The following is a 14,638-nucleotide window of genomic DNA, read 5'->3' on the forward strand; positions in this document are numbered from 1 at the left end:
TTTTCGTTATGTACACCAACTGAAAATACAATATTTTGGGTTATGGAAAGATATTTTACAGCGGTTTAGATGGTACAATAATTCTCTACACTATACTTATTCGTTTAATCACAAACTGAAATTAGGCAAACTACTAGAACTTTTGCAACCAAGAAATGTCAGTGATTTCTGCATAGTGCGTCTGAGGTTAGGTTTAAAATCAGATTTTAGAAATAGGTGGGGTTTATGACTTTGGGGTGATAACTAGTGACGACCCACTGGTCCGAGTTCACTAGTTATCACAGCCACAAAGTAGCAAACCCTGCCTGTTTCTACAATTTCTCTTAAAATCTTATTTTAAACATCATTAACAAATTCAAAAGGCACTCGCACATCTGAGCAATCTCTTTGCAGGTGCATGGCAACAGTTGAACAAGATGAAGGAAAAAGGAAACCGCACACTGCTCTTGGTAGGATCACTGATATTTAATAAGCTTACGTAAACACTAACCACACGCCTAAACTTAAATTAAGACCGAACACCAACTATTTGTTTCCATTCATTTTTACTATTTGGCCCATTTAGGCTGTGGTAACTAGCGGAAACCCTGATCCGGGTACAAATTAACGTAAAGGCTGCGTAAACGTTGTACAACGTTTACAACGATGACGCAATGACACCGTTTGTAAGGTAACTGTAATATTCATGTGTAAACATACTGATTTGTAATTGGATGCATTTTACCGCCGTCATACTGCGCTATGATTGGGTAAAACCACCCAGGTGTTGAGGTCATCTTCGGTTGATCATGGTATGAGACATGCCAGTTATAGCTAGCTAATGTTTAGAGCTATGTTTAGAAATATCCGGTCGTACTGCATTTTATTATTTTGTACAAAGCGTGCAAGACAGTAACTATACTCTGCTAATGTATGTTAAAACCTCTTATGTATTGCAGTTTGTTTTAACTTTATTGTAGGTTATTGTTTAGCTGTCTACATAATATATTAGAGTAGAGAGAAAAGCATTGGCTAACTGTTAGCCACAACACCAACAGCTGTGTCTAGCCAAAAAGTAAACTAAAAGCTAAGTTAGCCAACTAGCTAGCGTTTTATAAGAATGTGCACGTAAGGACAACCGCAGCATAGGATAGCAACCGTGTGGCTAGGCTAATTAATGCAGTGAAAGCACCTTCTGTTTACACTTTGTTTTGAGTTCACCTTCTAGGCAACTAGAAAAGACGCTTTGGGACCATGGCTTATCCATTAAGGAGTGAAGTGGTCAGGCTGTATAAAGCATAACTTTGTCCCTTTCAATTTCTTCTTCGCGTGACCTTTTGTCTAAAGTATAACAGAACGTCCAGAAATCAAATGACCACTACTTTAAGATAACTTTATTGGTAAATTGCACACAAGGTCCAATCATAATTTAACATCACCTTTTAACTGAACCCCTCGGAAAGACAAGCACACATACAGACTAGACTGGGCGCCAGCTGTGTTGTGGGAGGTGGGGGCAAGTGCCTTGCTCAAGGGTACATTGTCAGGCATTTTCGGTTGCTAGCTCACTTCCTGACAGATCTTCAGTCGAACCTCGGATTTCAACTGGCAACCTTCCGGTTGCTGGCTCACCTCTCACCGCTAGGCTACCTGCCCTAACGCACATTTTTTTGTTTTTAAAATACGTTTCTACCCCCTTCAATGGGTAATTGTCACTGTTCTACTCCTCCAACAGCTCCTCTACTTTGGATGGGAGTATCCCAAAGGTGCTGGCTACTTTAGGGATAGACTGAAGTCTGCATTTTCGAATAACAAAGATGTGAAAGACCCAGAGATGATCAAACAAATGATAGCCCTAGGGTAGTTTGTCATAAAGGAGTTGGAAGCACTTTACTACCTGAGGAAGTACAGAGCCATGAAAAAGCGGTACTATGAACCTGAGGAATGACTGGCCACACTTCACACCACTGCCTTGAAATGTGACAATAACAAAGTTATGGTGCCCTCTATGAAGATGTTTTATTAAGAAGGGTCTGAGAAGCCACCTGACGAGTCCATCAAACACCAGAACGATTGAAGGCCATATTAAAGTTCAATAGAAGCCATGACAGTGCATTCAGTGTACAACAGTATATGCGGTTTAATATGCTTTCCTTGTTCCAAGCATACTGGCTTTTGTAGTCTTGTATTTTCCTTTTTATACAATATTTTACACAGATCAACTTTGCCAAAACCCCTATAAAACCACCTCAAATATTTATTTGAAACTATGCTGGAAAAATATTTTGGGGATCTGAAAAAAACATTCAATGTGGAATGAGAATACTAAAACATAGCAGCGATCCTGAGTTGCATAATTCAAGTAGAATAACTTCATGTTGGTGGAAAATTGAGGTTTTAATAAAAAATAAAAACATTTGAACTCTTATCTGGTGATTGAACGTTATTGTAGGATGTCGATCTTCAGGGTATAAAATTAAACTTAAGTCTTAAAGTCTTGTAAACACCTTAACACATGAGAGGTTGTCGCGTTGTACGTCCGGTGAGGTCCAGGTCATGTTCCGTGGTCACTCGGGCTCAGTTACCACTGCACTCGGATATGTCAATTCGGCAGATAGGGCACGTGGAGTTTTCCTGCCAACAGCAAACAACCAGGTGTATTTTTTTCTAATAGATTTCATGTTGTTATCTTATAGTTTACCATTTACCTTGTACAAACTCAAGGTTCAATAGTTAATTGAATGACATTTTAAATGGTGAGAACACCAACTGTTGTGTAACTGCATTGTAACACAGTGCTGTCTAAATAGGTTGTGTTGGGGCCTGCTTATATTGCACCACAGAAAAAGTGTGTACCTTTAACCAGCGGTCGATGCATTGCATATGGTAGTTATGGAGGCATGGGAGCATCCTCAGCAGTTCCCCCTCTGTATAGTCTGAGAAACAGATCTGACACCTGTACACAGAGGAAAACATTATCACTGGAGAACACTAAGAGAATACACTAGTAGTAGTGTAGTCACTAAACCAGAATTTTGACTTCGATACTGTCTCATAAAACCCATTTATGACAGCACAAGCTCACAGTCAGTTGAGTTAGGTGAGGAAGAGATGTAACAGACGAAGGGGGACAGTATCTATAGACGTGACGGAGAGACGATTAAAGGTGCACTATGCAGATATCGTTCTGCCATTTCCTGGTTGCTAAAATTCAAATCATTCACCTAATTACAGTTTATATGACAAAGCAAGCATAGTGTAGACAGTGTACCATCTAAACCGCTGTGAAATATACTGTACGTAATATATAGTGCCTTCGGAAAATATTCAGACCCCTTCACTTTTTGTTACGTTACAGCTTTATTCGAAAATGTATTAAATTGTTTTATTTCCTCATCAATCTACACACAAGTTCACAGGAAGGACAAAAATATCAAGGACATCAACCACCCGAGCCACCTCCTGTTCACCCCGCTATCATACAGAAGGTGAGGTCAGTGCATCAAAGCTGGGACTGAGAGACTGAAACAGCTTCTATCGCAAGGCCATCACTGTTAAATGGACATCACTAGCCGGCTACCACCCGGTTACTCAACCCTGCACCATATATAAAACATTGAATCGCTGGCCACTTAAAAAATGGAACACGAGTCACTTTAATAAATGTTTACACACTGCTTTACTCATCTTATATGTATACTGTATTTTATTCCACTGTATTTTAGTCAATGCCACGCCAACATCGTCCTAATATTATATCTGCACAGCTATTTTCAGGTCTCTACAGAGATGTTCAAACAGGTTCAAGTCCAGCTCTGGCTAGGCCACTCAAGGACATTCAGAGACTTGTCCCGAAGCCACTCCTGCGTTGTCTTGGCTGTGTGCTTGGGAACGTTGTCCTGTTGGAAGGTGAACCATTTTACCCCAGGCTGAGGTCCTGAGCAGGTTTTCATCAAGGATCTCTGTACTTTGCTCTGTTCATCTTTCCCTCAATCCTGACTAGTCTCCTAGTCCCTGCCGCTGAAAAACATCCCCACAGCATGATGCTGCCACCATGCTTCACCGTAGTGATGATGCCAGGTTTCCTCCAGATGTGATGCTTGGCATTCAGGCGTTCCAAGCGGGATGACGCTCCAAGCAGGCTGTCATGTACCTTTTACTGAGGAGTGGCTTCCTTCTGGGAACTCTACCATAAAGGCCTGATTGGTGGAGTGCTGCAGAGATGGTTTTCCTTTTGAAAGGTTCTCCCATCTCCACAGAGGAACTCTGGAGCTCTGTCAGAGTGACCATCGGGTTCTTGGTCACCTCCTTGACCAAGGCCTTTCTCCTCTGATTGGCCAGGTGGCCAGCTCTTGGAAGAGTCTTGATGGTTCCAGACTTCTTCCATTTAAGAATGATGGAGGCCACTGTGTTCTTGGACCTTCAACGCTGCAGAAATGTTTTGGTACCCATCCCCAGATCTGTGCCTCGACACAATCCTGCCTCGGAGCTCAACGGATAATTCCTTCGACCTCATGGCTTGGTTTTTGCTCTGACATGCCCTGTCAACTGTGGGACCTTATATAGACAGACAGGTGTGCGTCTTTCCAAATCATGTCCAATCAATTGTTTTTCGCACAGGTGGACTCCAATCAAGTTGTAGAAAAATCAAGGATGATCAATGGAAACAAGATGCACCTGAGCTCAATTTCGAGTCTCATGGCAAAGGGTCTGAATACTAAGGTATGTTTATTTTTAATACATTTGCAAACATTTCTAAAAAGAAATATGTTTTTGCTTTGTCATTATGGGGTATTGTGTGTAGATGATGAGGATTTATTTAATACATTTTAGAATTAGGCTGTAAAGTAACAATGTGGAAAAAGTAAAGGGGTCTGAATACTTTACAAATGCACTGTTTTGCATGTGTTATTGCAGTGGCAGAGACATGCTTGTTTCTAGCGCCACGTGACCAATAAAATGTCATTTGTATTCCTATTAACTTCCAGGTTAGTGAGAGCGGCTTTATCGCAATACTAAGTCATACAGGCCAACTTACTGCCTGCTTGAACGACAATAACTCAGATAAACATGAAATTACCCTGGGAATCGATGCAGAGCTCAGATGCACAAAAGCAATATAACATTCAAAATGGTGAATCTTTAATTTCTGTGCAGCATGAGTGGGGAGCTAACATGTTAAAGCCCAGACTTCCAGTGCTCTAGCAAAAAGTGGAGCAGGCAAAAGGCATGAACTTTGCACTTGTTGTTTATGTAGTAATGAAAAAGTACCAAAGTATATAGTTCTACACTAATCTGAAGCGTGCTGATATTCTGAGCAAGTAAATTGATGTATTTTTAATTAGAACTGGTGAACTGCACTTCGTCATCTTTATTGGAAACTATGATGAGTTTAATCAATGTGTCACTGCTTTGGCTGGAACAATATCCTGTGCTCAGACAGCCCCATCTTACATTATGGAAAAGGTACTCGTTTGTGACTTACTGTGTCTTTCCTGCACTATGTGCTGGGTCGTAGGGTTTCGTAGGCAGCCTCTCAATCTCTCTTTCACTCAGGGTTTTCTTGGCCACAACAGCACCCTGGCCCTCCTCAAAGGCCAGTAGAGCCTGAGAGATCAAAACAGAGTATACACACATGAACCAAAACCCATATTATTAAGACAATGGGGTTACTAGGGATGCAAGACATAAATCAATGCAAGAAAAATGCTGGAAAACGTATGTAAGAGTTTGACTGCAAAACAGAAGGTGTGATGACTACATGGAGAGGACAGAAGCTTAGTTTGTTTCACAAATGGACCCAGGCAAGTTGTACCTCATAGTTGTCTCCCTGACTGTCATCAAAGAGGGAAGAGACCACATGACGGGGGTTGCTGCGACGAGGAGCGCGAGATCGGCCTCTTCCTCTGCGCCTTCCCATCAACTCTGAATGATTCAACACACACTTAACACACATACACACCACAGCAACAAAACCATGTTCTAACTAAGTAGTGCATCAAGCATACCAGTAAATTTCACACTACTGTGGTTGTTGTTCAGTAACATACCTTCCTCTAATCCCGCGACGAGAGGCGAAAAAGCTGCGTAGTTCACTGCTGAGGGCCAGGGCGACATCCAGTTCATCCCTAAATGAGGATCATACTGGAGGGGGACAGAACAATAATCAGACCAGTTCACACAGCAGCGCAATTCAAAATAATAACAGTGGAATCCCCATTCAGTGTCACATTGAGTGTATACGTGCTTTTGGACATAATACTCACCGGGTAGTTGTGGTGGGGTCTGTTGGGCGCCATGGCTTCCTGCTGTCTCCTTTGTTCCTGCTGCAGTTGCTCCTCTCGGTCAAACTGTTCCTAGAGAGAGAAAAAAATCCATCACACAGGCTAATCAGGAGACTGAAGGTTTTATGTGAAAGTCATTCATTCAGTTCCAATCCTGAATGTACTGATTAAGATTGAATTAGCCTGAAGTAGAGAACCCAACAGTGTGTTGTCGACCAGTGTTGACTTAAAGCAAGCTTGTTTTAAAAAGATAAGTGGTACCCTTTGAGTTATCCCTACCTGAAGACTGCGCGCAAATGCCTCATCTTCCTTCAACTGCACTGCGCGAACCACAGCCTCTACAATGACATCATCATCGTTGTCACTGATGACCACCTCGTCATATTTGGGCGACATTGCTTCGGCTGTTGAGATAAGAGTAGTCAGAGGGTCCAGAGACACACCAAGGATAAGCTTATGGTTCTGCTGTTGTCTGTGAATTCTGTTCGAGTCAGGTTGGTCAATGTGTAGTGAGTCACTTAAGTGACCTAGAATCTACTCTGCAGTTAACTTTTAGGTAGGTCTACATAGTCTATATCGGGCCCGTAACATTTCGAAGTAGCATCTGTCAAAGAGCTAAACTTATTTTCGCCTTAGTATGTGTGTCATCTTCTTACCTGTAGAGAAAGGAACCTCCCAGCCAGCAACATGACTCTCTTTCTCTGTGCCTGGCAGGAATGACACAGAGTCTGTGGTGAGGTTTGTTGGGGCTCGGGCAAATGTGGAGACGGACTTGGTAGAGGTGGACTTGGTAGAGGCTGCTCTTTTACAGGTCCTCTTCCTGTCTCTGTTGTAACTAGGGAGCCCAGGTTCCACTGTGGATTCTGCCACAGGAGTCTGAGACGATGTGTTTCTGCAAAATCCTTCCCCGGCTGTCACTTCCTGCGAGGCAGGGGGCGCACCAAGGGAGGATGAGGGTGGTGATGATGAATAAGAACATGGCATAGAGGAAGGGAGAGGAGGTTCCAGCCAGGTCACCAGAGAAGAGTCTGTTGTCATGAGAGATGAAGCAGCAACAAAACCACTGGTTGCCCACGAGGTGCCCGGTTTGGCTTCACCTCTCATGCTGGTGGCTGGCATGGACAGCTTTTTGCGTTTTGACATCTGATGAGAGGTGGGGGTCATGATTAGCGATTTCTCCTCTCGACTGGGAGGTGGGCTGAGAGAAACCTGCAAAAAAAGGGCAAGGTCAGGCTGTGGCGACATTCAGCGACTCAACTTTACATTTCTGTTGCAAGACTTGAGATGTCACACTTGGATTTTATAGTAAATTGTTGCCTTCAGAATGTATTCAACTTACCGATCCAAAGTTTTCAAACCTATTGTACCGCCGCCTCCGTCTGAGGTACTGAGGGCTGCACAAGCAGAATGAGAACATTTTGAGGAATATAGCTCTACACATTAGTCTTGCTTCGTAAGGTACACTGACAGAAACAGGATCTTTATTGCACCGATGGTAGTAAGTGTTCATAGTAAATACAGGACCGTAATATGCAAAGCAGCAGTGTACCTGGGCGTCTCAAAGATGACGACAGGGGGCTCGTTGAGGGTGCCAAATTCACTGAGATCACCAAAGAGCAGGTCTTGCTCATCCAGTAGGCATGCCTGATTCAGGGGTTCCGTGGTGTCTAGTTCCTCAAAGTCATGAAGTGGACTGCTGGGCTCCAAGTTCTCCAGTGTTCTGTCCATGTCTACGAAGATGGAGCTACTAGCTTGTGTATGGTCCATACACTGTCAAAGCTGCAATGTGCAAACCAACACACATTCACACCATTTTATGTAGTAAATGACAAAGTTAGAGCAGTCTACTTTTTCATAATCAAGCAGTCTTAATGAGGTTTGCTACTATATATTATTAATCCTAAATTACATAAGGTGCCCCTGGAGAAGTTACTAGCTGAGTAGTCCAGTTAATCACTTAATTGGTATATACAGCCTGAAACTAATGACTGCAAAATTGTGTAATTGTTCCTTACAGGCCAGAATATTGAAGAAAAAAAATGACATTTAAACTTACTCTACCGATTGTCTGTGCAGTTTGTACTTCAGCTGCTCAGATTTGAGACAAAATAGTCACAGGAAAGTATTGTTAGGTATATGGTTTGGTTCTGCACCTAGGTTAAAAAAAAATGTATACTGGATATTTGGTTCCATCGTCAACCGCTATTGAACCAAGTATGCCATGACAATTGAATATTCTGAATTAGGGGAGGGAGGAGAACAAGCCACACCTTTTTGTTGGAATTGTTTTGGGAAGACAGAAAATTAAATAAAATTGAATTAAAATGAAAAAATGAAATTCACACAAAAAGGTGTTGATTGTTCTCCATCCCCCTGGTTTAGAATATACAATTTTCATGACCATTGCATGCTTGGTTCAATAGCTATCGAAGAGAAGTTGGGTAAACAATATTTTCCTTTGGATATCTTGTCTCAAATTTTAAGCAGCTGAAGGACAAACCACATAGACAACAGGTATAGTACATTTAAATGTAATTTGAGTCAACATTCTGGCTTGTAAGGAACATTTACACAATTTTGCAGGCATTAGTTTTAAGCTACATTTCCTTTAGAAAGTATTTACACCCTCTACTTTTTCCACATTTTATTTTTTGAGATTTTATTTTTGAGATTTTATAAACAATACAAAACATACACACGACTACATCCTAGAAAACATCACACCTGCCCAGACCCACTAGCCCCCATCCATATCTCCATATCAATTTCTACCACATGGCCTGAAACCGCACGGTTGTTTGTCTCCATCGGCAAGATAATAAAGCTTTTGATCTTTCCATTGCGTGAACGACGGAGGGTTGGCTGATTTCCAGTTTGAGAATATATATATTTTTTTAAATGTATAATTGATGAGAAGAGTATAGTTCAACCCGTCGGGTAACTCACTGCAACCTCCTATGTCATGCCTTAAAATATACAAACGGACACATTAAAAACAAACTTATATTGTAAAAAAAAAATTGTTTTACATTCCCAGAAGGCATGAATTATTACTTAAAGGCTAAATTTTAAATAGATTAAATTGAGATTATGTCACTAGCCTAGACACACAATAACCCATAATGTCAAAGTGGAATTATGTTTTTAGAAACGGTACCAAAATTATTATTTTTTTAAATGAAAAGCTGAAATGGCTTGAGTCTAAGTATTCAACACCTTTGTTATGGCAAGCCTAAATAAGTTTGAGTAAACATTTGCACAAGTCACATAAGATGCAATGATAGTGTTAAAAACCTCTACAGGATTGGTGTCCTCCCCCGCGGGACGGTTGAGCTAACGTGCACTAATGTGATTAGCATGACTTAAGTGACAAGAACATTTCCCAGGACATAGACATGTCTTATATGGGCAGAAAGCTTAAATTCTTGTTAATCTAACTGCACTGTACAATTTAGAGTAGTTATTACAGTGAAAGATTACCATGCTATTGTTTGAGGAGAGTGCACAGTTATGTCCTTGTATCTATAAAACAATTAGGCACATTTGGGCAGACTTGATACAACATTTTGAACAGTAATGCAATGGTTCATTGGAGCAGTCTAAAAACTTTGCACATACACTGCTGCCATCTAGTGGCCAAAATCCAAATTGTGCCAAGATTCCTAAGTCATATCACGGCCTTTCTCTTGCATTTCAAAGATGAAAAAAATAAAACGCATGTTTTTTCTTTGAATTATCTTTTACCCGATATAATGTGTGATTCTCCTACATTCATTTCACATTTCCAAACACTTCAAAGTGTTTCCTTTCAAATGGTATCAAGAATATGCATATCCTTGCTAGCTTTGGGTATGTCATTTTAGGCAAAAATTGAAAAAGGGTCCGGTCCTTAAGAAGTTTTTAACACACACACACACATACATATATATATATATATATATACACACACACACACAGTTGAAGTCGTAAGTTTACATACACTTAGGTTGGAGTCATTAAAACTCTTTCAACCACTTCACAAATTTCTTGTTGACTAAATATAGTTTTGACAAGTCGGTTAGGACATCTACTTTGTGCATGACACAAGTCATTGTTTACAGACAGATTATTTCAATTATAATTCACGGTATCACAATTCCAGTGGGTCAAAAGTTTACATACACCAAGTTGACTGCCTTTAAACAGCTTGGAAAATTCCAGAAAATGGTGTCATGGCTTTAGAAGCGTCTGATAGGCTAATTGACATCATGAGTCAATTGGAGGTGTACCTGTGGATGTATTTCAAGGCATACCTTCAAACTCAGTCCTCTTTGCTTGACATCATGGGAAAAGCAAAAGAAATCAGCCAAGACCTGAGAAAAACATTGTAGACCTCCACAAGTCTGTTTCATCCCTGGGAGAAATTTCCAAACACCTGAAGGTACCACGTTCACCTGTACAAACAATAGTACGCAAGTATAAACACCATGGGACCACGCAGCTGTCAGACCGCTCAGGAAAAATGTGTTCTGTCTCCTAGAGATTAACATACTTTGGTGCGAAAAGTGCAAATCAATCCCAGAACAGCAGCAAAGGACCTTGTGAAGATGCTGGAGGAAACAGGTACAAAAGTATCTATATCCACAGTAAAACAAGTCCAATATCGACATAACCTGAAAGGCCGCTCAGCAAGGAAGAAGCCACTGCTCCAAAACCACCATAAAAAAGCCAGACTACGGTTTGCAACTGCATGGGGACAAAGATCGTACTTTTTGGAGAAATGTCCTCTGGTCTGATGAAATAAAAATAACTGTTGGCCATAATGACCATCGTTATGTTTGGAGGAATAAGGGGGAGGCCTGCAAGCCGAAGAACACCAGCCCAACCGTGAAGCACAGGGGTGGCAGAATCATGTTGTGGGGGTGCTTTGCTGCAGGAGGGACTGGTGCACTTCACAAAATAGATTACACCATTAGGTCGGAAAAGTATATGCATATATTGAAGCAACATCTCAAGACATTAGTCAGGAAGTTAAAGCTTGGTCGCAAATGGGTCTTCCAAATGGACAATGACACCAAGCATACTTCCAAAGTTGTGGCAAAATGGCTTAAGGACAACAAAGTCAAGGTATTGGAGTGGCTATCACAAAGCCCTGACCTCAATCCTATAGAACATTTGTGGGCAGAACTGAAAAAGCGTGTACGAGCAAGGAGGCCTACCAAACCTTACCTTACTTGGTTACACCAGCTCTGTAAGGAGGCATGGGCCAAAAATCACCCAACTTATTGGGGGAAGTTTGTGGAAGGCTACCCAAAACATTTGACCCAAGTTAAAAAATGTAAAGACAATGCTACCAAATACTAATTGAGTGTATGTAATCTTCTGACCTGGGAATGTGATGAAAGAAATAAAAGCTGAAATAAATCCCTCTCTCTAATATTATACTGACATTTTCACATTCTTAAAATAAAGTGGTGATCGTAACGACCTAAGACAGGGAATTTTTACTAGGATTAAATGTCAGGAATTGTGAAAAACTATGTATTTGGCTAAGGTGTATGTAAATTTCCGATTTCAACTGTGTGTGTGTATGTATACACATACACACATATAGTATGGGAAAACTGTGATTCCTCATGAAACCCAGACAACAACAAAAATACCATGATTTTTGGAGGAAGGATTGTTGACATTTGAATCTAAAAGCATAATTGAGAAATAATGAATCTAAGTTGACATACTTATGACATTTTGGCCTTCCTACAGCCACCTTTAAGACTCCATAATGTTTCATCTGTAGATGCTTTACCACTTGCTCTGTAATATGAGTAGTATTTTTATTTCAATAAAAATTTAAATAAATGAATATTGAAAAATTTAAACAAAAAAAAATGTTGGATTTGGCTATTTTTGTTTTATACATTTTTGAATATGATATACTCTACAAGCATATTCAAGTCCTAGAGTGGGTCTATGCTAGATTTAAAGTTATGGCCCAATTTGTGGAGAGAAAATGGAATCTAGGCAATGTAACCAATCACAGCCTTCCTTTTACTTGTATCACTCCACATCCTGCAAATGGGTTACCACATTCATTGTTGGTAATGCTGACAAATTGGATCAGAACTCTAAAAGTAGCAGACAGCCAACTCTGGAACATTGATATGTCCATTTAATATATTATGTTCAACAATACATTGAAACATTTGCCAAATCAAATTGTGTGTTTTCAATATTCATGTTTTATATTCTTCAATATTCATAAATTAACGTAAAAAAGTTACTGAAATCGAAATACTACGCATTACAGAGCAAGCGGTAAAGCTTCATATGACACCAATGTTTGCTGTGTAGCACCTACAGATTAAACAATATGATGTCTTAAAGGAGGCCTGGGTAAGGCCAAAATGGAATAAATATGCCAACTTTGAGAAATTATGCTTTCAGATAAAAATGTTAAATATACACTTCCTTCAGAAAGTATTCACACCCCTCGACTTTTTCCACATTTTGTTGTTACAGCGTGAATTTAAAAAGTATTAAATCAAGATTTTTTGTTGTCACTGGCCTACTCCAGAATGTCAAAGTGGATTTTGATTTTCTCTATTTTTTTTTTTACAAATTAATTAAAAATGAAAAGCTGAAATGTCTTCAGTCAATAAGTATCCCCTTTGTTAGGGCAAGCCTAAATAAGTTAATGAGTAAAAATGTCCTTAACAAATGACATAAGTTGCATGGACACACTGTGCACAGATCATTGTATGTGTGGGGTACAGAGATGAGGTAGTCATTCAAAAATCATATTAATTTAATGACTACCTCATCTCTGTACCCCACACATGTAAGATCCCTCAATCGAGCAGTGAATTTCAAACACAAAGACGGTTTTGTGATGGTTTTGAAATGCCTCGCAAAGGGCACCTATTGTAGTTATTCTACAATACTAACCTAAATGATAATGTTAAAAGGAAGCCTGTACAGAAAAACATGTATCCTGTTTGCAATAAGGCACTAAAGTAAAACTGAAAAAAATGTGGCAAAGAAATTAACTTTATGTCCTGAATACAAAGCGTTACGTTTTGGGCAAATCCACCACAACACATCACTGAGTACCACCCTTCATATTTTAAAGCATGGTGGTGGCTTCATCATGTTATGTGTGTGCTTGTCATCTGCAAGGACTAGGGAGTTTTTTTAGGATAAAAAATAAACAGAATAGAACTAAGCACAGGCAAAATCCTAGAGGAAAACCTGGTTCAGTCTGCGTTCCAGCAGACACTGGGAGACAAATCTACCTTTCAGCAGGACAATAACCTAAAAACACAAGGCCAAATATACACTAGAGTTGCTTAGAAAAGGTGTGCAAAGCTCTTAGACTTAGCCAGAAAAACTCACAGCTGTAAACACTGCCAAAGGTGATTCTAACATGTATTGACTAAGGGGGTTGAATACTTATCAAATTTATTTATATAGCCCTTCGTACATCAGCTGATATCTCAAAGTGCTGTACAGAATATATCAGTGTTATTTAAAAAATAAAAATAAAATTATACAAATGTTAGAATTTTTCTTCCACTTTGACATAGCAGAGTACTTTGTGTAGAACATTGGACAAAAACATGACATTTAAATATATTTTAATCCCACCATGTAACACATTTTGAGAAACTCTAGGGGTGTGAATACTTTAAAGTCACTGTACTGTATATACCAATTAATTGTGTATTACAGCCTGATTAAATCAGATTACTAGCTAGGCAGCTAGATTAAAAGATAACTAGGTTAGATAACTACCTGTATTTGACCAAGGAATTGGAATAGTTCTATAGGATCCCCATTTATTTGACTCTGAAATTACTATTTTGACGGCATAAGGATATGTATGACTCATTCGCTTCATGATTGAAATATTGTGGGAACGTAACGTCTTAACGTTACATAAACATAATGAGTGTACCTAGCTAGATATTCCCTATGAGGTGTGAACCTGTAAACATTAGCTAATTTAATGGCAAATATGTACTGCACTCTGTTGGTATGCGTTGGCTAGCTAACTGTGCCTGTGGCTACCCGGTGGTATGCTAGCTAACTGTGCCTGTGGCTACCCGGTGGTATGCTAGCTAACGACTGTTGACTGATCTAATATAAATACAACAAAACTAATACATTCACATAGATCACACCTTACTTCGTGATTACGATTCAATTGGTCCTTGTTCTCGAGAGCCCTCTTGTTAATCCATCTCATAAAATACAACGACTAAACATTCCAGCCAGCTAGCTAACCAGCTACTAATTTCCTTTCTCTTCCAGCGCCAAAACCACAACATTCTGTTTTATTTCCGTTTGTGACGTGTACTGTTCTGTGTTCACTTCCGACATCACTTCATAAAAAA

At 39.9% G+C, this 14,638-nt stretch overlaps 1 protein-coding gene across 2 annotated transcripts; it reads right to left on the minus strand.

Annotated features, from left to right (window-relative positions):
- Positions 1–1,351: 1,351 nt before the first annotated feature.
- LOC139406731 (uncharacterized) lies at positions 1,352–14,580 on the minus strand. 2 transcript variants are annotated; one of them, XM_071149706.1, is made up of 11 exons: positions 14,431–14,580; positions 7,813–8,042; positions 7,603–7,657; positions 6,920–7,472; positions 6,543–6,667; positions 6,246–6,335; positions 6,030–6,123; positions 5,795–5,904; positions 5,465–5,586; positions 2,836–2,935; positions 1,352–2,613 (listed from the first exon to the last, which is right to left on the minus strand). In XM_071149706.1, exons 2-11 carry the CDS (start codon positions 8,028–8,030, stop codon positions 2,557–2,559), a joined length of 1,524 nt encoding a protein of 507 aa, XP_071005807.1. In that variant the 5' UTR covers positions 8,031–8,042; positions 14,431–14,580; the 3' UTR covers positions 1,352–2,556. The 2 variants fall into 2 exon arrangements, with proteins under 2 accessions (XP_071005807.1, XP_071005817.1); XM_071149716.1 differs by having other exon boundaries at positions 1,360–2,613; positions 14,409–14,575.
- Between the last annotated feature and the right edge of the window lie 58 nt (positions 14,581–14,638).

Source organism: Oncorhynchus clarkii, chromosome 1, assembly GCF_045791955.1.
Source record: "Oncorhynchus clarkii lewisi isolate Uvic-CL-2024 chromosome 1, UVic_Ocla_1.0, whole genome shotgun sequence".
Lineage (NCBI taxonomy): Eukaryota > Metazoa > Chordata > Actinopteri > Salmoniformes > Salmonidae > Oncorhynchus > Oncorhynchus clarkii.